Below are 21,063 nucleotides of genomic sequence, written 5' to 3'. Positions count from 1 at the left end.
CTGGCAATAAGTGATCGTGCCCTACATTGTTCGTTAAGCTGCTGGCTTTCCTCCTGCTAATAAAAGACTCACTCTCACCTTGACTGGTCGCCTGTCAGTCCTTGGGTGGGTCCAGCCTTCCTTCTTATATAGAGAGATCAGTGTACACTCAGTGGGAATGACTTGCTATATTTGGTCATGTAGTTTTACGCTATTTGCTCAAGTATTTTTTGCCATTAATCTGATCCATGTCATCTTCCATCGCTGATCAACAGGCTGTTTGTCACAGAATAAACCAGCCTCTGATTGACACTGTTTACAGGAGTATGTTTTAGACAATGGCAAGAATTTAAATTGGAAATAACAAAGGCTGTTCTTTCAATGAGAGAAATGATAATGGTCTATTAGTGTGTTTAAATGGTCCAAGCTCCTGACATTGCAGTATCATCACCAGATGTATTCCTATAAATAAAAATATATGAAATCAGAGTGTTGATGTGATTTATTCCCCAGTCATTCATACACAGGTTGTTCAGTATAATTTATTTATTCAAATAGAAACACTAGAACTAATAAACTCCTCAGTGGCTGCGGTGCATAGCGAGACAAAGCCCACAACACATTTGTCTCATCGTTAACTCTTTCACCAAATGCTGTTGGAATGGATCAGAATGTTAAAGTGTATGAATAGATACAACAAACAATGCGTAATTTCTTTAACCTTGTGTAAATATTGTGCTGGCAACGTATCGGTTACTGAAGATCAGACATTGTTTTGGTCTTTCCAGTAATCTCCTTAATGCACCGCTTGGCACTGCAGACGATCCGAGTTTAGCCGTGGAGAAGCTCTCATGTGTCACTGGTATTCTGAGAAGCCTTGCAAGTCTTTCCTGTGACAAAGGAACAAAATTGGCCCGAACAGTTGCTAATCTAAGAACCTGTGAGAATCATGATACCTCGTGATAGCAGAGACACTTGCTGAGGTCGGTGTTTTATGAAATTCCAAAGTTAATTAGATTTCTTCTGCAGGGAGGAAAGACAATAGAGAGAGAGTAGAACAATATCCATATTTATAGCACTTTAATTTCCTCTCTCTGGGAGGTTATTATGCATCTGCTAAAATATGACATGCAGTGTACATCCTGTGGAAAATAACTTGTCAGACAAATGGTGATGGCATTCGCTTTGAAGTTCTATTGATAAAGTCTATCACAAAGCACTAGGTCACCGTATATGTATATATATATATATATATATAGACACATACATATACTGTATGTTTGCACATACACACACACTATATATACACACATACATGTACATACACTTACATGAACTTATATTTACATAAACACACATATGTTTACACATACTTACATATATATACACACATACTGTATGTATACACATACATAAACATATATTTACATATACACAGACATATATGTATACTAATAATTACTTATACATATATATACACACACACACACTATATATGTATATATATAGTGGAAATCATTGAGCAGAGTCTATGTGATTAAATGTCATTATGTCACTTATACACACTTTATGGACACAGGGAAAAGCTTTGTGTGCTTTGTATCATTACATTACTGTCAGCATATAAACATTAATAAACTGTTTATAATGCTGTATGCATATATTATAACAATATTAATGTCAATGCAGGCTCATTATTGCCATTTTTCTCTTCTCTGACATATTTTCAGTGTTGTTTTAACCTTCCATTATAGAACAGAGTTTACCCACAGACTAGACTCCATGATTTTACCAGGTATTTAAATTGGTCTAAGAAAAGCACTCCTGTTATAGTTTCAATGAAATATCATCCCCAAGAATTTGTGCAATTACTGTGGAATAATTTTGGCTCTGGAGTGATCACAATGTACAAAGGATCAGATGGGTAATGTTTGCAGGGCTCCTCCCTCTATTCTTGTACATATTACTTCTTGTGAAGCATGTTGAACTTTCCTTGTATAAAAACTGCACCATGTGAATAAACTTCAACTTGTTCAACACAACTTCCATAAAGTGAAGGGACCCTGGGTTTTGTGTGTGTGTGTGTGTGTGAATTGAGTCATGTGATGGAAGGAGATATGTGAACGTGTCTATGAGTCAACACAGTAACTTTAAACAAACTTTAAACAAACTCTTCCAGATGTAAAAAATGTAAGTGTAGCATTAAACAAATCAATAATAAACTGATTATCAATGTATTAAGATAAAAGTTGAAAACATTAATATTCTCCAATATTAGCCTACATGAGTCCGAGTAAAGTTTTTAGGGGAAAAGCAGGAACAGATTTTGATTCATCTACATCCTTCAGTGTTCTCACATAGTCTGAGGTTTGATTTGATCTTTTTTGACCCACAGCTGAGTTCACACCACTCCAGTAGACCTAAACAATTCCAAATATCTCTAGGTTCAGAGTTTTGTTGTGGTTCATGATGGTGTGAGAATCCAAGAAATCAGACCGATGACAGACGTGTTCACTTTAACAGGGTCGTCTGGTCTGGTCGGGGTCTTTCCAGGGACTACGTCAGACCTCTGATACTGAATGTTGGGCTAACAGGACCACATCAGACAGAACTATTCAAATATATATATATTTGATATATTTCCTTGTAATTACTTGACATGAACGGTATATTTAAAAGCGGAATGGATTTCTTAACGGGTTTTACCAAAAACCTCATCATAACAGCATCTGAAAACTGATGTAGATGTTGTAATGTTTTGATTTTAGTTGGATTACTTTGACGGTTTTGTCACTATTTCTTTTGTCTTACTTTATCCTTCCCAATTTCCATCCCCATACATTTTAACAATTTTAAAAAAGATTCCTAGAATAATTCAAATAATCCCTTTCACTCTTGATATTTTCCAGCGTCAGGTTGCCTCTCCACTTCTCTAACAGTCAGGCCGTCGGGGTGCAGTCATTAGTCATCTCCCCTCTGTGCTGCTCAAAGTCAACGGTTGAATCCCAGACAGCTTCACAGAGGAGGTCGAGTTGAACCGCCGCCGTTGACAAGTCGACTGTCTGATGTCTTTGACCCCAGTAGCACCTTTATTTTAGTGGCGCTACAGACTCTGCCTGTATACGAAGGCCCGAACAAAAGTGTCTTGATTTATTTTGTGGAGGGGCGGTGGTGGGCGCAGTAAATTCTAAAACTGTCGGTTACAGCTTTATTGTCCAATGTGGAATCTGCAGCCAACAAGGGATTAGATTCGTGTCTCCAGGTTTTTTGAGAGGGGACACTTGTGTTGTCTCGGGGGTGCGCGTGTATTTTTAAACCCTTTCTTTAAATGGTCTTGTTGAACTGTATGTCCTGACAGATGAACTGAAGACAAGGCCAGGGTTGCAGCCTGACCTTCCCTTTAAGTCAAGTGTCTGTTCCCCATCCGCCGCAAGAAGGGGATCATGTTATATGATGTGTGGTAGTTTGCATTCTTTCCTTGGTGAAAGATGACACTGAACTGTCAAAGACGAGGAGAGGGCATCGGGAGCTAAGTAGCCGGGACTTTGCACGCAACAAAACAGGCCTATATATTCAATAAAATATTTGTTACTTGATCTCTGATGCTCCCAGCTGTGCTTATTTGGAAGAAATACAAATATAGCCGTCTCCTCAGCAATGAACTTAGAGCTCAGCCATTTGTCACTGCTTCAAGTCTTATTGTGGAACAACCTTTGATATGAAACACTGGCTCCCTTTGTGGTCTCAAGCCTCCTGTTTGACAAAAGGGCAAAGTTCCTCGCAGCTCTTAGATGTGAGTTCAGTATTCAAATATAATACAAACCAATTCATAAATAGATCTACTGATACATTTATCAATTTCATACCATTGTTTTCAGATTTGTTTGATACTGCTGTGAATATATGCCACATCAAATTAAAGTAATAATATAATGAAGAATAAAAATACAGAATGGGAATCAGGATGTATGATACAGTATTTAAAGCAGTAAATAGTCATTAAGTTGTTAACTGAACTTTTGAGTGGGGATTGGAATTAGGGATTAAGTTGTGTCACAGTTATCTTGTATATTACAGCATCAATAAACTGTATATTGTGATAGAAACCATTTTGTCAGCTGGGACTGGCTCCAGGAGGTTAGAGGTATAGTTAATGCATGGTTTGATAGATATACAGCTTAAAGACAATTGTTTTACTTCAATAACCAGACTGGAAATATTGTGGTTGGCTAATGAAGTTATTTTAATACCTGACGAATCTAGATACTGCATCACAGTCCTGCAAATGTCTTCTGACGCTCTGATGCTATAGAGTAGGCTGCTTGTTCATTGACTTGAAGAACCGACTAAAATATACCGATACCATATAAGATAATAAAGACGGAGCTTTTTAAGTACGAGAAGGATTTGGAGAAGTAAAAGAACTGTCCTATGGCGTTATGAGGGGGATCAGGGGGTGGTAACCAATCTAACGTCACACTAAATGAAACATATCGTCCGTTATAAAAGATGATAAGGTGGTTGGTTTTCTTAATTCAATTTAACTTGCAGCACAAAGAAAACATGACTTTTTTCACCCCAATTTTATCGCAGCTACTTTGTTTACTAACTAGTTGGTATAATTGGTCAGATATGACGTATTAATACTGATTATCATGATAATTAATCAAGAATTATCCAGAGAATGCCGCTTGACATTATTCCCCCAATGTTCAACCCAAAGTTTTGCCCCTGGAAGTCTACAACTAAAACTCTGCCTACTCTATTAAAATACATTGTATTAAAGGAACAAAATATAGTATACTGTACAAGTACTACACTGTACTATGGCTTCATCCCGCCTCTGAAGTATTGTGCCTGTGATTTACATGAAGTCAAATTTTAATTCGGAGTTTCAGTGAAACATACAGCTTGTACTTTGAATACTGGCTGTTCAGTGAAAACGCATATATTACATATTCTGAAAAGATCCAACAAACTAATTCATAAAGAATGTTAACTAACAGTGAAGTGACCTTGGTGATAACAATGCATGTGCTGAAGCACGCGCAGCATTATTAGTGTATGCCGTGATAGATCTATTTTCATCCCAACTTGACATAGTGTGAGGAGTGTGTGTGTGTGTGTGAGAAGCAGAAAGAAAAAGTGTCAAGTCACACGACTGTCGGTAACATTATCACCACACGCAAAGATTTGCACTTGTTGTAACCTGCAGGACTTTTACATGATAACAAGCAACAGTTGACTACGACATGACTTTGAGTGACAGAGCTGCACAGCCCACACGTAGACACAAGATACACTTGAGATCGCATCTGACCTCCACTGCTGCTATCAGATCTGAGATTTATGTTCTAATGACAAAAGATTTCTGATGATTTATATATTTAATATATGTGCATTAAAATTATTTATTTAGAATTTTGGCTTTGATTAACGTATCTCTGTAGGCAAATGTTGGACAATTAACATTGAAATAGAAAATTGTTATCTTCACCACATCATGTTTTCACCCCTGTCTGTCTGTTTGTTGTTTGTTTGTTTGTTTGTTTGTTTGTCCATTTGTTTGTTTGTTTGTTTGTTTGTCAGTTTGTTTGTTTGTTTGTTTGTGTCAATCTTGAGCCTTGGGCCTTGAGAGAGATATGAGCTCCACTTAGTGCCATTCTTGTTTTTTTATTGGATTATATTGTTTTAAATTATTCAGATTTTATTTCATTTATATTCACCATTGTTAAGAAACTACCTAACTTGCAAGATAATTAAGTAAAACTGTTTTAACAGTGCTGGATTGAGACCTCACTAAAAGTTTTGAGTCATAAGCTTGCTTATGTCTTCCCGCACACCCACGTCGCTTACAACAGCAAAAACAGTATTTTTGAATAAAATTGAGTAGACGTCAAAAATAGTCAATTGCTTGCTGGTTTATTTCTTGTAACACTCAACAAAAATCATATTGTATGATTCCTCGTGCTGAGTCTCATCAGGACAGATGCTCATTCTTCAGCCTCCTTTCCCTTTAAAATCAATACAAAGAGAGAATGAGAAGTTAGTGTTTAAGTATAAGTGTAATCACACCTAGAATGAATGGAATTAAAAACCACTTTACCCTGACGAGTTCCCGACTCTTGGCCCTCAGCTTGTTGACCTGAGACTCGGCGATGTCGGCTCGCTCCTGAGCCTCCTCCATCTCGTGCTGAACCTTCCTGTACCTGGACAGGTGGGTGTTGGCCTGCTCCTCCTAAAGACGACAAACATCAGGTTTAGTCACATCTTGAACTGTCTCGCCAGTTAAACAAGACAAAGAAACTGCTGCATCCTGTTGTCGGTGGTGCTTGTTTGTGTGAAACATTTCACACTCACAGATTCCTCAGACTGCCTCTTGTAGGATTTCACTTTGAGCTGCAGCTTGTCCACCAGATCCTGAAGGCGGGCAATGTTCTTCTTGTCCTCCTCAGCCTGTAGGAAGTACACAGCGTACACTTGAACCACTCACAGAGCACACAGTGTATTCCTATGCTTCTTCCACAGTGAAGTCATTTCAGAAAGAGTGACAGAAGCCCAACCACACATGCTCCAAACAATGATATAACTGAGTATTTTTACTTTCACTGCTTGTGAAGTTTCTTCCTTCAGTGCTGCTCTGTGAATGCACAGTCAATAGTTCCTCCTCCTTACAATGCTGTCATACTGAAAATGTGTCTCTGAATGTCCTGTGTGTAGCTTACAAATGGCAGCACACTACTGCATGTATGATGGTGTTTATTTTTAGCTGTGGTGTATTCTATATCAATGCAGGAGCGTCAAAAAGATGATGGTGATTCATGCCCTCTAGGGGTTTAAAATTTACATCCACTTTCTCCACTTCAGAGCAACAAATTAAAGAACCTCCACAAATTGTTTTTATTTTTTTACATGAACATAATGGATTACCTCTCAGTTTAATTAAATGTTCATGTACACTATAAAAGATGTATGTTTTGCCTTTACCTGGTAAGACAGCTCCTTCACTCTACGCTCATATTTGCGGAGGCCTTTCACTGCTTCAGCTCCACGCCTCTGCTCCGCCTCCACTTCAGACTCCAGCTCTCGCACCTTGAAAAACAAGATTTCCAGATTTCATCAGCATTCGAACAGAAATGTCATACAATGCAACTCTAATGAGCTTCTTATTAAAACATTCCGTTTTTGGAGATGTTCATATCCATGTAGAATAAACTTTATTCCTATGTATAAAAAGGGCAACATGTTACGGATCCTTCATCAGAGGTGAATATAAAGCACTTTTTATGTGGCACTTACTCTAGCCTCTAATTTCTGGAGCTGCTTCTTGCCGCCCTTCAGGGCCAGATTCTCGGCCTCGTCAAGACGGTGCTGCAGGTCCTTCACTGTCACCTCCAGGTTCTTCTTCATCCTCTCCAAATGAGAGCTGGTGTCCTGCTCCTTCTTCAACTCTTCAGCCATCATGGCCGCCTGATTGAGAAACGGCCAATGAGAAGAATGATCAGGGACAATGAGGCCTAATACAACGAATTCAGTGATATCAGCCTGTAAACTGTAGACACCATCTTCCTAAAAATGCCTGGTTGTACAGAAAGAAAAGGTTGTAGCAGCCTAATAACGATAAGTTCAAGCTCACTGCTTCTATGGTTTTGGGACCAATACCCACTGACCTCAGGTAGAATGTATGTATAATTTTCAGCACTGTTAGAATGAAAATATTATCGATGTGACGATGTGTCGATGTTTTCCACGACAAACCTTATACATTCTACTTAATTCAAAAAACAATGTTTTATTTAACTGTTCTTAATTCAGAACCTGCTGCACTACATTAACCACTTGAATGTCTGGAGCACATAACTTGTATAAATGTGCACCTGGGTTTTGAATGAATCAGTGAGTGAATATTAGAACAGAGCTCACATCAGTGATGGCCTTCTTGGCCTTTTCTTCAGCATTTCTTGCTTCCTGAACAGAATCCTCCACTTCACCCTGGATCTGGACCAGGTCGGCCTCCAGCTTCCTTTTAGTGTTAATGAGATTCGTGTTCTAAAAGGAAACATCCACAGAGGGGAGAGTTCAGTTTTCTTAACAAAACCAAAACATTTTAACGGTACCTGTGAAACACAATTATTTACCTGAGAGTGCAGCAGTCCCACGCGCTCGCTGGCATCAACCAGCTCCTGTTCAGCCACTTTGCGGCTCCTGTCCGTCTGCTCCAGTGCAACTCTGAGCTCCTCGATCTCAGCCAGCATCAGGATGTTCCTGCGCTCCACCATGGCCACCTGCTCCTTCATTTCCTCATGACCTCTGATCGCTTCATCAAGGTGCAGTTGTGCATCCTAAATAAATTATAAAAACACATTTACAATGCAGTAGAAATAAAGTGAGCTTCACTTACAGTTTTCTTTGACCCTCCACCATACCTTAAGCTGCCCCTGCACGTTTCTCAGCTGTTTCTGGGATTCAGCTGCCTGTCGGTTGGCATGGCTCAGCTGGACCTCCATCTCATTCAGGTCTCCCTCCATCTTCTTCTTGATTCTCATGGCATCGTTCCTGCTCCTGATCTCAGCGTCCAGCGTGCTCTGCATGGTCTCGATCACTCTCTGGCTGTTCCTCTTGATCTGCTCGATCTCCTCGTCCTTCTCAGCAAGTTTCCTGTCAATTTCATTTTTCATCTGGGTGAGCTCCAGCTGGACACGCATGATCTTGGATTCTTCGTGCTCCAGCGTAGCCTGTAGAGTAAAATGTGAGTATTCACAGGATTTAGGTTTTAAGTTTTGGCTGCATCTTGTTGATCATAAAGATTCTAAGTTACTTAGTTTTCTTCTCTGTGTTTTTTATGTCATGTTATTTACCTCTGCCTCCTCCAGAGCAGTTTGGATTTCTGCTTTTTCAGTCTCTGCTGACTTTTTACCCTTTTCCAGTTCATGAATTGTTTTTCCCGATTCACCGAGACATTCAGTCAAATCAGTGATTTCCTCTGTTGAAAAAAAAAAAAAGATCAGAAAAATCGATATAAAATATAACTATTAATTTGTCCATGAAGCTTAATGTTGAAATTTTAGTATTTTTTCAATTCTAAACCTCATGTTAACAAAATTATTTATCTTCCCTTAAATTCCCACTTACTACAATTTTTCCCTTACTATTTAAGATGTTTCAAGTTATAATTATTAATAATAATTTTTCACATTTTCAAACTATGTCATCAATGGTAAATGGTCTTTATTAATATAGCATTTATCTAGTTTTGATGCCCACTCAAAGCGCTTCACAGTACAGTTTTACCATTCACACATTACTCACACTCTGGGCACGACTAAAGTATGAAGGACACAGAATGGAGGAGCCGAGGAATCGAACCACAGACCTTCTGGTTTGTGGACGAGATGCTCTACCTTCCAATTACAAGCAGACAAAAATGATCATCTTACGTTGCAGGTTCTTGTTCTCCCTCTTCAGAGTCTCCAGGTGATCCAGAGCTTCTTCATATGAGTTTTTCATCTTGAATATCTCGGTGCTCAAAGAACGAGCCTCCTTCAGAGATCCCTCCAGCTCGGCCTGGCTCTCCTCATACTTCTGCTTCCACTCTGCAAGAACCTGACAGCAGAACAAACAGGTGAGTGTTTTTGTCACTGCCTAAATTAAAGATGTTTACACACTGAAAACAGTCTAACCTTGTCAAAGTTCCTCTGCTTCTTGTCGAGGTTAGCAGCCAGAGCGTTGGCTCTCTCCACATCGATCATCAGGTCCTCCACTTCAGCCTGCAGTCTCTGTTTTGTCTTTTCCAGAGAGGCACATTTAGCATTCACAGCCTCGATGCATTCCTCTGCATCCTGAAGACGCTGGGCGAGCTTTTTCCTGTTAGAATAGATGGTAAATGGGTTTATGAAAACTTGTGGATACATGTGGAAACAAGTGTGACTTCAGGACTGTCCATTACTTGGCCTCCTCCAGCTCCTCAGTGCGCTGAATGGCATCAGTCTCGTATTTGCTTCTCCACTGAGCCACCTCGCTGTTGGCCTTGGACATCCCTCGCTGCAGCTCCGCCTTGGCCTCCTGCTCCTCTTCATACTGCTCTCTGAGCAGGTCGCAGTCATGACGGGATGACTGCACCGCATGAGCCAGGGCGTTCTTGGCCTAATAATGACAAAACAAATTTACAGCATAGATCTTTACATTTCTCCTTTTTAAAAAATAAATCTGTGTCGTAGTCTGCAGTAGCTACCTTAACTTCCTCCTCAAGGTGCCTTTTGAGCTCCTCAATCTGATGAATATAAGCCTGTTTGCCTCTCGTAAGCTGAGAAACAAGAGACTCCTTTTCCTCCAACTGACGACCAACTTCACCTGATTGGAGTCAAGCAGAGTTCATTTATTCAGCGTCGTTAGTGATATGTGTTAAACTATGCTTTAGGGTTTTCTGAATCGTTGCGTGTCTGTTATTTAAATTTAATCCCAGCTGTTGCACTCACCGTTTTCAGTCAACAGCCGTGATTTCGTAACATTCACATCATTTAACTGACGCATGTGTTCTTCATCCCTGGTCTTTAATTCACTTAGTTGATCCTCAAGAGAACGGCACATTTTCTCCAGGTTGCCCTGCAGACACAAATCAACAATGCATGGTGAAGCCAACCGGAGTCACACTGATTCTACTGGTGATAAAACAGGATTTGCCCTGATTGTTTTTATCAAATCAAATCATAAAAAAATTGTAAATTTTACTTTTAATTTGGCAATCGATTCCATGTTGCTGCTGAGGTCGTCGATCTCCATCTTGAATTCACTTTTCTCTTTCTCCAGCTTCTGTTTGACTCTCTGGAGGTTATCGATCTGCTCTCCCAGCTCCGCCGTGCTGTCAGCCTGCTTCTTGCGCAGAGCAGCAGCCGTGGCCTCGTGGTGCAGCGTGGCCTCTTCGAGATCACGACGCAGCTTCAGAAACTCGGCCTCGCGCTTCTTGTTCATCTCAATTTGAACAGATGTCGCTCCTCCGGCCTCTTCCAGCCTCTCGCTGATCTCTTCAAGTTCCCTGGAGAGATCAGACCTCTGCTTCTCTACCTTGGCCCGAGCAGCTCTCTCGGCCTCGATCTCCTCCTCCAGCTCCTCAATACGAGCCTGCGATGCAAAAAGAACATAAAGTCATTGTTATATGTGCTGTACTCCAAACCCTACTACTTTAAATCTCAAGTATGTTGAGTATACCAACACATTTGACATGCTTTTTGGGGTCACTGCACATTTCTGATAATACAGAGTAATGAAACAGATTTTCTGCTCTGGCAGAAAACCACATGAGGGTCAAACCCCCAACTGAAGGTTAGGGTGATATTATTAGGAAAAAATACAATCCACAATTTTCACCAAACCTAAACCAAACAGTTCAGGGATTGTTACAATTTTAGAAAGAACTGTTCTGGATTTTCATCCTATTCATCCATCAGTCACCCTTTTAAAAGAAAAGTTAATACTTCGTTTATAATATTATAATACATATTTATAAATATATATATACACATCATAGATACCTGCAGCTCCTTGATTTTCTTGTGAAGCTGAACACTGAGTGCTTGCTCATCTTCTATCTTGCCGAGGACCTGGCTCATCTCAAAGTCTCTCCTTTAATAGCAAAACAAAAGAAATGTATTAGCTGCACTGTCATTGTAGTGATTGTATAAATTTAGCTCTCATTTTTACATACTTCTTTATTTTCTCGTCAGCCTGCTGCTTGTCGTTCTCCAGATCCATGACGGTTTCATGGGCCAGCTTGAGATCTCCCTCAAGCTTTCTTTTGGCTCGTTCAAGGTCCATACGAAGCTTCTTTTCTTGCTCCAGAGAACCTTCGAGCTGTTTTAATCGAGAAGGGGTGTTAATTCTTATTTGTTTTTCACAAAGACTGAAATCACAGTTTGTTATTATTACTCACATCGTCCACTTGCTGCTCCAGCTTCACTTTAGCCTTCGTCAGAGTGTTGACTTTGTCTTCCTCTGCCTGCAGATCATCCAGGGTCTGCTGATGAGCCTCTTGGAGGGCTTTCTTCTCTTTAGACAGCTTTGCAATGGTCTCATCTTGAGAAGTCATTTCCTCCACCAGGTTTTTAACCTGGAGAGTTTTGATAAATTGTTAATATTTGATCAAAGTACACAGCATCTAAAATGTACATTGTTTAATAAACTGAGGTTATGACCATCACCTTGTTCTCAGTGGCATGTTTCTCCTTTTCCACCTTGGCCAGCGTGAGCTCCAAGTCGTCAATGTCTTTCTTCAGCTCGGAGCATTCGTCCTCCAGCTTCCTCTTCTTTGCAGTCAACTCACCATTGATTTCCTCCTCGTCCTCCAGTCTCTCCGACGTCTCTTTGACTTTGGCCTCAAGCTGGATCTTTGCTTTAATGAGCCCCTCACACCTTTCCTCAGCATCTGTGAGGGTTTCACCTTCCTAGATTTACAGTGACATACAGCAAAATAATAAGTTAATTGTAAAAACAAAAATCTTAGAAGTAGGACCTTTCTTCTGTCTATTTAACGTACAGACTGAATTTGTAGCTGCAGATCATTCTTCTCCTGCAGCAGTGAAACCATCTTCTCTTCCAGCTCCTTCTTCTTGGCCAGAGCCTTCGCTAGCTCCTCTTTGGTCTTTTCAAAGTCCTCTTTCATTTGGACCATCTCTTTCTCAGACTCTGCACTCTTCAGCAGGGGCTTGATTCTGAAGTACAGCTTCATCCATGGCCAGGTTTTGACATTCATGAATGAGCGGATGTTGTACTGAATAGAGTAAATTGCCTCCCTGGGGATAAAAACAATAGAAAACAGGAAAAAAATCTTGAAAACAAATGAAAAGTACATGACACTTTGTTATTGCAGCAGTCACTCACTGTAAAAAACATGGACATTCCATAAAATACTTTTGAATGTTAAATTAAATATAAAAAATACTACTAATACCCCTTTTCTTTCTTAACGTGAGTATTTGGTTTGTATCTATTTTTTTAATATTATTTTTTGACAGTATGTGTTTAGCAACTCTTGCTGCTAGAGACTTTACTTTTATATAATTGTATATCTTGTCTGAGCTGAAAACCTGACCCTCACTCTCCATGGACACTTATTGAAGACAACTTTTGTGTTTTCGCAGTTTCTCACAGCTTCTCATACATCTGCCTGGGGGGTGCAGTGTATTTCAGCATCCAGCTATCTTTAGTGCAGCCAGAGATCTTTCTCCTGTGGAAGCCCAGTGCACACTGGCACACTTTCCTTTTTTAGTCCCTGTGCTGAAAACGCCAAGAATTTACTTGTAGCCTACATGCACTTTCCATGTAGCTGGATGAAACTCATCTTTTTGTTTTCCTAATAAGCATGATCAATTTAAAGTAAAGAAATTATCAAAATAAAAGATTTTAGTCAGAAAATGTGTCTAAATTATTAATTTTCTTCGTCGTTCTGCAGTTCTACTGGAGCAGACTCCTCCGTCTCCCTGGATCTCATTAGGATGTCAGACTTTTCCTCCACTGCTACAGCACAGACTCTTGTAAAGCAAAGTATGAAATATTTGCCAGGAGCGACCAACTTTCAAGCAGCCCTACATATCCCCAAATACCAGACTCTATAACAGCAAGCCTGTCCAGGAGTAACAGCATTCACAATTCCATTCACAGGAACATCAGCTGCACAATACAACCACACACAGTATCTTCATCACCCTTCATAGTCTCAAGGCCTTCACTCATTCAGGCCCTGCCACACGAAATGCAGATATTTTGCCAAACAAACCTCAGTATTCTGACCTCTCGTCCACATGCGAAAATTTAAACAGTCACTAAAACAGAGATTTTTACAAAAGTGCATTCTTTCAAAAATACCTGTGTCTACATGTAATCAGTATTTTAAATCTGTAGCTTTATGTAGGATTACTTATAAAAATAACTAACACGATATTGTTTGAGCGATAAAATAAATCTGTCCTGGTCACACACATTTTATCTCTAGACTGGACTTCAAATCCACCACGGTGACAGAAATTCACAACAGCGGCATGAAGTCAATGTGGACACAGTGAAGAATAAGCGTGAGTCAAAAGTAAAGTCATGAACCCACCTTCTCGCCATCATCTTGACAAACTCCCGTCTCATGAGGTAACCTCTGCAGAGAGCCTGAGTCATTGTGACCAGCTCCACCAGTTTCTCATCTCTCATCTCCTCCAGAGTTCCCAGCAGTCCAGCCTTGAAGAATACCTGTTTACATTTGTCAAGACATTGTCTTAACCAACACATTTTGTCTGGGATTAAAGCTACACAGTAATTCTACTATTTCATACTTGTGATGGAGTCATTTTATTCACCTTGGTATGACCAAATCTGTACTGGGATTGGTCCACGCTGATGGACGCCAGTAATTTCTCTGACGCCTTCTTGTTGTCAATGAACTGTCCCTCGGGGATGACACTAGCATTCAACACTTTGTATCTGTAATGGATTGAACTTGAATCAGATCAGGTAGAAAGCTGAATCATGTGGTCTGACACTACCAACGTAAACAACTACAGTACCTCTGCTTGAAGTCACCGTATTGGATTCTGCTGGGGAAACCTTTCCTGCAGATCCTGATTCCCTCCAGCACACCGTTACACCTGAGCTGGTGGATGACCAGGAAGTTCTCCATGAGACCTTAAACAGTAACAGGGACACGGACATGAAGTTACACTGGTGAGTGAGTAATCCTGGTTTAATGTGTCATCTGTCATCGCCCTGCTGCAGACAGAGGAGCTAATCGCACAGTAGGTGAAGAAATTGTGTTTATTGTGGAGACATCCTGTCTCATCTGAGCAGTTGTGAGACCTGAATGGTGTTCGTGAAGACTTTTGTTAGTCGTAGGACCTACCTGGTGTTTTTGATTCATTGGGGATCAAACAGCGCACAAAATGTGGGTGAGTGCTCCTTAAGTTGGTCATCAGCTTCCCCAAGTTCTCCTGGTGACGGACAGAACATTCATAGTTATGGTGCTGAACAAATGAGTTATACATTGACATTTCGATTTGCAAAGGCTTCGATTACAACATATATCTGAACTTACGTTTATCAAAATAGAAATATATATATTTTTTGTAAGGCTTGACATTACCATTAGAGGTTATTCATCATTTATATATATTTTAGAAATGTTTCATTGTGCCTGCTCCTCTCACAGTTTGTTCCATCCAGCGATGGAACCTAAAGCACCAATCTTATGTCAACCTAATCAATACAACACCATAAATGTCCTGTTACAATTATATATGTCTTTGGTGGAAACAAGTCACCAATGTACAAAAGTCATGTTTCTTGTGTAAATCTTAGAGTTAGGATATCTGATTATTAACAACCCTGTGAGGTGTTCCCACAATATTTATGCAAGTATTGAAACATTTTGTATAAAACACATATATATATAAATATGAGAACTTACCCTGAAGAGAGCTGACACTGTCTGGAAGGAGCCACCCTTCTTCTTGCCAGCCTTCTTTCCACCTTTAGCATCTGCAAAAAGCATTTCCAGTTATATTTTCATTTTGCACTTCCATCATTCTTTATCTATGACAAGTGAAATGCAGACATGATGTGTAATAACTTTAATATTAAAAAAAATTACACTACCGTCTCCTGAGGAGTGTGATAAGTAAAGTAGAGCCAGCAGTTTGACTGAAGACTTCTGGTAGAGCTGAACCACTGAGTCGTTCAGGGGGTCTTTGTTCTTGTCCAACCAGCCAGTGACATTGTAATCAACAGTGCCAGCATAGTGCATCAGAGAGAAGTGGGCCTCAGCTTTGCCTTTGGCAGGTTTTGGTTTCTGGAAGGGGGCACTTTTACCAAGATGCTGGTCGTACAGTTTGTTCTTGAAGGTTATGTCTGACGCCTTGGGGAACATGCACTCCTCTTCAAGGATGGAGAAGATGCCCATTGGCTGTAATGAAGAAATTAATATTTGAAACAAAAAACTTTCAAGTCAGCAGACAGTTTTCTATATTTGTGAATATACAGCAAGTTCCTCACCTTCTCAATAAGCTCAATGCAGGCGGCCAGATCCATACCAAAGTCAATGAACTCCCATTCAATTCCCTCTTTCTTGTACTCTTCTTGCTCCAGGACAAACATGTGGTGGTTGAAAAACTGTTGCAGTTTTTCATTGGTGAAGTTGATGCACAGCTGCTCCAAGCTGTTGTACTGGAAACGAGGGAGAAGAAACAGGACCAAACTTTCACACCGCTGGTTCACTCTGCATTGTAAAGTTCAATGTGGAGTTTTACTTACATCAAAGATCTCAAACCCTGCAATGTCCAGGACGCCGATGAAAGAGTTTCTTGGCTGCCTGGTGTCCAGCATCTCATTGATTCTGACGACCATCCACAAGAACATTTTCTCATAGACAGACTTGGAGAGAGCCATGACGGAATTATGCACCTAAAGAATGAAAGAGTTGGAGTTCTTGTTGTGCAAGACATGTGGTATTTTCATATTAATTAATACATTTATGTGTGATGCAAAAGTCAAAGATTTATATCTTTATATTAATTACCTGTGGCACAGTTTGACCTTTAACCACCATTTCATTGCCAACCTTGACTCTTGGGTAACACAAGGCCTTGAGCATTTCAGCAGAATTCAGGCCCATAAGGTAAGCGATTTTATCAGCCTCTGTTAAAAGCAGAAACCACAAAGAATAACCACATTACTAAGTAATGTGACAATCTGCAATATAAAAAAAAAAAGCACATCTTCATCCTGTACTGTACTGCTGGGCAGAGAGCTCAGCAGGGTATAGCTCAGATTGCTGACATTTTCAAATCCTCCAGCTGCTCCAGGAGAATCCAGCATCAATATACAATATAAATATATATACAATATAGAGGATATATATAAACAATGATTTAAGAGATTTAAACCATTATTTACCCTCATTGCCGTCAGGCTCAGCCTGCTCTTCACGTTGCTTCTGCTTGAATTTCATGTTCCCATGATGCATCACAGCTCCAGTCAGCTTGTATATGCCCAGCTTCTCCTCTGCAGTGAAGCCCAGAATGTCGATGGCAGTCTGCAGAAAAAGAAAAAAATGTTTGAGTGTAACTTTTAAGCTTTTGGATTCTCTGATTCTGATTTAATGCGTCCACTCACATCAGTGGCGATGAATTCTTCAATGTCATCGATGCTCTTCACAGTGATTTCACCCTGACTGACCATGGGGTAGTCAAATGGGTTGGTGGTGATGAGGAGACCCTCTGAAACACATTCATTGTATTTAAATATATCTGTATATATAACTGAATACCATTTAAAGCATATATTTATTCTATGAAATGATATAATATATGGTTAAGTTACTCACCTATGAGCTCAGGTTTGTGACCCGTCATGAGCTGGTAGAAGATGTGGTAGCTCCTCTCAGCAGACAGCTGGAACGTCACTCGAGACTTCTCCAGCAGATCTGAAGAGACGAGGCAACAAGATGGTTTAAAGTTTGTCCTTTAACCAAACCTTGGGGCTAACCATCGGCTGGAAACTTACATGTTTCAATATCAGCTGAAGCCAACTTTCCAGTTGTGCTAAAATGGATTCTGATGAATTTACCCTACAGAAGAATGAAGTCATTAGTGAGGGCGGAGAAGTGACACTGCTAAATGTTATGGGTTTGAATCCAGCAGGCTATATTCATGATGTTTATGTTCTATCTTCACATTCTTTTCAATCTCAAACTGTCTGAAAAACTACCTTAAAATACAACATCAGAAAGGTAAAGACTTTAAGAGCATTTTAAAAACAGACTCTTTTTTAAGGCAGCAGGATTCTGTAAAGTAAAACTTACAAAGCGGGATGAGTTGTCATTCCTCACAGTTTTGGCATTTCCATAAGCCTCCAGCAGGGGGTTCGCTGCAATGATTTGATCTTCCAGGGACCCCTAAGAATTTGGCATTTTTTAGTATTTTCTCGTATTAACTTTATACATCATTCACGTGTTCAGTATATCACTTCTTTACCTACCTTAATTTTTCCAGAAGTATGTGCATCCTTCTTTCCTCCAGCCACTGCGATTGTCGCAAAGTACTGGATGACACGTTTGGTGTTGACGGTCTTTCCTGCACCGGATTCTCCACTATAATATATTGAGTGAAAAAAATTATACAGCATGTATTATATCTGACGTATACAAACAAAGTACACGTCAGATATTAGCAAAACAGATACAAGCTCTCTTCAGTGTTGACTTACGTAATCAGGATAGACTGATTCTCACGATCTGTTGAGAGAATAAAACAGTGAGACTGTTATATTTTTAGATCACAGCAGTCCCCAGTTCTAATATACGACAAACTTAACTTTTACCAGTGACACCCAAACATTATCGGAGTGTGTATAATTGTCAAGGACACAGAGGTGCTTAGAAAGGGATACATACCTTGGAGCATGAACTGATAGGCGTTATCAGAGATGGAGAAGATGTGGGGTGGAGCCTCAATCCTCTTCTTTCCTCTGTATCCTGCTACAACCACTGAATCATACACTGGGAGCCACTTGTAGGGATTCACAGTGACGCAGAACAGCCCGGAGTAGGTCTGTTACAGTGTGAAAAGTAAAAAAATGATTCATTTGCAAAATAATCCTTATTTATATGCAAATGTTCGGGGTTGTTTTTTTGGGATGCAGGGGTAGAAGATGTCCCATTGTGCAGTGTTAATGCAAATGGAAGAGTCATCAGAAAACAAGATGACAGATGAGGTCTTTGGTTAAAATCACCACAATCACAGGACAAAAAGTTATTCTTTGATGTTCAAACTGCTCTTACGTAGATCATCCACGCTGCGTAACGCTCTTTGAGGTTATACAGCACAGAAGGCTCGCTGAGGTGGGTCATCATGGCCATGTCCTCAATCTTATCATACTTGGGAGGGTTCATGGGGAAGATGTCATCGTCCTTTACAGTGAGAGTCTGCACAGACACAGAGGGACTTTGGTACTGACAGTGTGCAGCATCATTATGAAATAAAGGGCGACACTATGGAGTCATTAGTTTAACTTGTATCCTGACGTCCACCTACCTTCCCACCCTTTATCTCCACTGTGGCTTTGCCTCCCTCCTTCTTCACCAGTTTCCCCTTCAAGTACATCTCAGCAGGCTCAGTCACGAAAAAAGCAGTTTTAGCATCGAAGGGAGTGTTCTGAGCCTCTACCCTCTCCCTTTCGGGTTTGCGGAGGTAAATGCACGCCGGCCCAAAACAGGACAGTTCCTGGTCCCCACTCATGGCGGCTCTGTAACATAAAGTTAAAAAAAGTGATGTTAAAAATGTATTTTTTTGTTTGCATTTAAAGATAAATCATTTAAAATTATATCATAAAAAATTGCTTCATTTTACCCTTAAATGGTCAAGGGCTGGTGTTGCTGGGTGGATATACTAAAAAAAATCACATTTAAATTAGCAATAGAAAAAGAACTACTTGATTTAAAGCAGAGATCGGTGATGAAGTGGGATAGACGACTCACCTTGTTTAACAGCCTATCAGTCCAGAGCTTCTGTGGAACCTGGGAGTGCCTCTTTTATACTGAAATCTCTGCCCACCCCAGAGGAGCAGCCCCTCCTGTTAAGGTCACTGAGCTTGTCGAAGAAGAGCAGTATCAGATGGCTCCCCAAACTCATCGTCACAACAGGTGCCATCTTATCCTACATCACACAAGAACGAAGATTAAATTAAAGCCCAGATTAAAATTTAAATTCCTGACCGAAAACCAGCCAGTGCGTTTTTCACTCTGCATTTTCACACATGCTGCTTTGTGCACAGCGGTTCAGCTCGGAGGAATAATATAAATACTGCATATCGAGATTCTATAGGAGATTTATATATTAAAAATAGGAATGAATGCACAGCAGAAAGTATTTTTACGGGACCACAATCTCCATCTGCTAAGACTCAGTTAAGTCAGTTATTCCATCAACCACATTTTTTCTCAAACATCTCTTGAGCAAAGCGGCCCGAGTGTTTAGTCGAAGCTAATTTAGGATCCATTATCGTCCATTATGCTGTTGTGCTTTCACCAAAGAAGGATGACGCCTGGGAAGTTTTCTCTTGTGGTGTGATTCAGTTACAATAAAAGGTGACATTCAATATGTCTGGCCTTTCTTTACAGTCTTATTAGGACTTAATACAAATATAGCCTCCAGCTCCCAAAGACCCACGCTCTGACTTTTGCAAATGTTTACAAATGCATCAAACGCCCGTGTTAATTACATGTCAGCTGTACGTCAGCATCCTGTTACTAAGAACCTCAGAAAAATATCCACACTGTGAAGCTGTGAATTCCTGTGACAGAATATCAGCATTGTGACTAAGTCATATCCTATCAAGTTCAATTTAGTTTTGTTTTGTGCAAAGTGGAGATCCACAGTGGTTTGTAGTTGGTTCTGTTCCACTCAGTTTGAGGAGTTTAATGTGCGAGCACCATGTATTGTTTGGTTCCTGCAGGGTTCTCTGACGCTACAAAACCTGGAAAACTATGCCACACAAATGAGGTACGTTCACCTGTGTGGTCCTTTCTGTGCAAAGTTTATATCAGAAGTATTGTTAGTTGCAGCGCCTGTGTGTTCCAATGTGACACCATGCTATATGATCAGATTCATTGTTTGCATATTTCAATCAAATCAAAAGCTTTTTCTTGTAAAAATACAAATGGTCATGATTTATAAGCAGCATTTGTTTCCATTTGTTGATAACATGTAAAGATATGAAATATGAAATCAAAACTAATTGAATACATGATAATTTCATTCCTCTTTTATGACCAGTTGTGTCATCGGTGTAGTTTTGTGGGATGGGCCATGTTGTGTTGTGTCAGCCAGTAATGTAGACGAAACAGTGTGCTGTTAATGTATTGTGACTTTGCTCTAAGCTAATTAAGATTAAATTGTAATTGAGGAAACATATCTAATAAAAAGCAGATTAGAAGTGAAACAATGTGGGAAGTTCACATGCCTGAGTCGTCTAAATAGTGCAGCTGCTCTAATTTGACATGAGCCACACATAGAAACAAAGCCTGTATAATTCAGTACAGTTTATGGGTTTATAACA

The 21,063-nt window shown here is 40.0% G+C and overlaps 1 protein-coding gene across 1 annotated transcript; it reads right to left on the bottom strand.

Annotated features, from left to right (window-relative positions):
* Window positions 1-5,880: 5,880 nt before the first annotated feature.
* On the bottom strand, window positions 5,881-19,552 carry LOC118105517 (myosin heavy chain, fast skeletal muscle). The gene is made up of 41 exons (XM_035153384.2): window positions 19,484-19,552; window positions 19,356-19,394; window positions 19,041-19,251; window positions 18,788-18,931; window positions 18,401-18,557; window positions 18,214-18,241; window positions 17,986-18,097; window positions 17,810-17,902; window positions 17,512-17,575; window positions 17,333-17,431; window positions 17,122-17,225; window positions 16,903-17,041; window positions 16,526-16,644; window positions 16,261-16,410; window positions 16,003-16,173; window positions 15,607-15,913; window positions 15,419-15,489; window positions 14,855-14,942; window positions 14,523-14,640; window positions 14,316-14,439; window positions 14,072-14,208; window positions 12,509-12,764; window positions 12,174-12,416; window positions 11,906-12,082; window positions 11,681-11,826; window positions 11,508-11,598; window positions 10,708-11,097; window positions 10,455-10,581; window positions 10,211-10,329; window positions 9,926-10,122; window positions 9,660-9,843; window positions 9,417-9,582; window positions 8,838-8,962; window positions 8,406-8,714; window positions 8,118-8,321; window positions 7,903-8,028; window positions 7,279-7,449; window positions 6,967-7,071; window positions 6,340-6,435; window positions 6,086-6,217; window positions 5,881-5,993 (listed from the first exon to the last, which is right to left on the bottom strand). The coding sequence occupies exons 3-41, from the start codon at window positions 19,242-19,244 to the stop codon at window positions 5,973-5,975; spliced, it is 5,814 nt and encodes a 1,937-aa protein (XP_035009275.1). The 5' UTR covers window positions 19,245-19,251; window positions 19,356-19,394; window positions 19,484-19,552; the 3' UTR covers window positions 5,881-5,972.
* Between the last annotated feature and the right edge of the window lie 1,511 nt (window positions 19,553-21,063).

This window comes from Hippoglossus stenolepis, chromosome 3 (genome assembly GCF_022539355.2).
Source record: "Hippoglossus stenolepis isolate QCI-W04-F060 chromosome 3, HSTE1.2, whole genome shotgun sequence".
Classification (NCBI taxonomy): domain Eukaryota; kingdom Metazoa; phylum Chordata; class Actinopteri; order Pleuronectiformes; family Pleuronectidae; genus Hippoglossus; species Hippoglossus stenolepis.
This window is presented reverse-complemented; position numbering and strand designations above follow the sequence as displayed.

Coding starts and splice junctions, on each gene's coding strand:
- LOC118105517 (XM_035153384.2), bottom strand. CDS start 19,244: ATGAGTGGGGACCAGGAACTGTCCTGTTTTGGGCCGGCGTGCATTTAC. Junction 17,903..17,985: donor ATACTTCTGGAAAAATTAAG/GTAGGTAAAGAA, acceptor CCAAATTCTTAG/GGGTCCCTGGAAGATCAAAT. Junction 12,417..12,508: donor TGCAGCTACAAATTCAGTCT/GTACGTTAAATA, acceptor CTGTAAATCTAG/GAAGGTGAAACCCTCACAGA.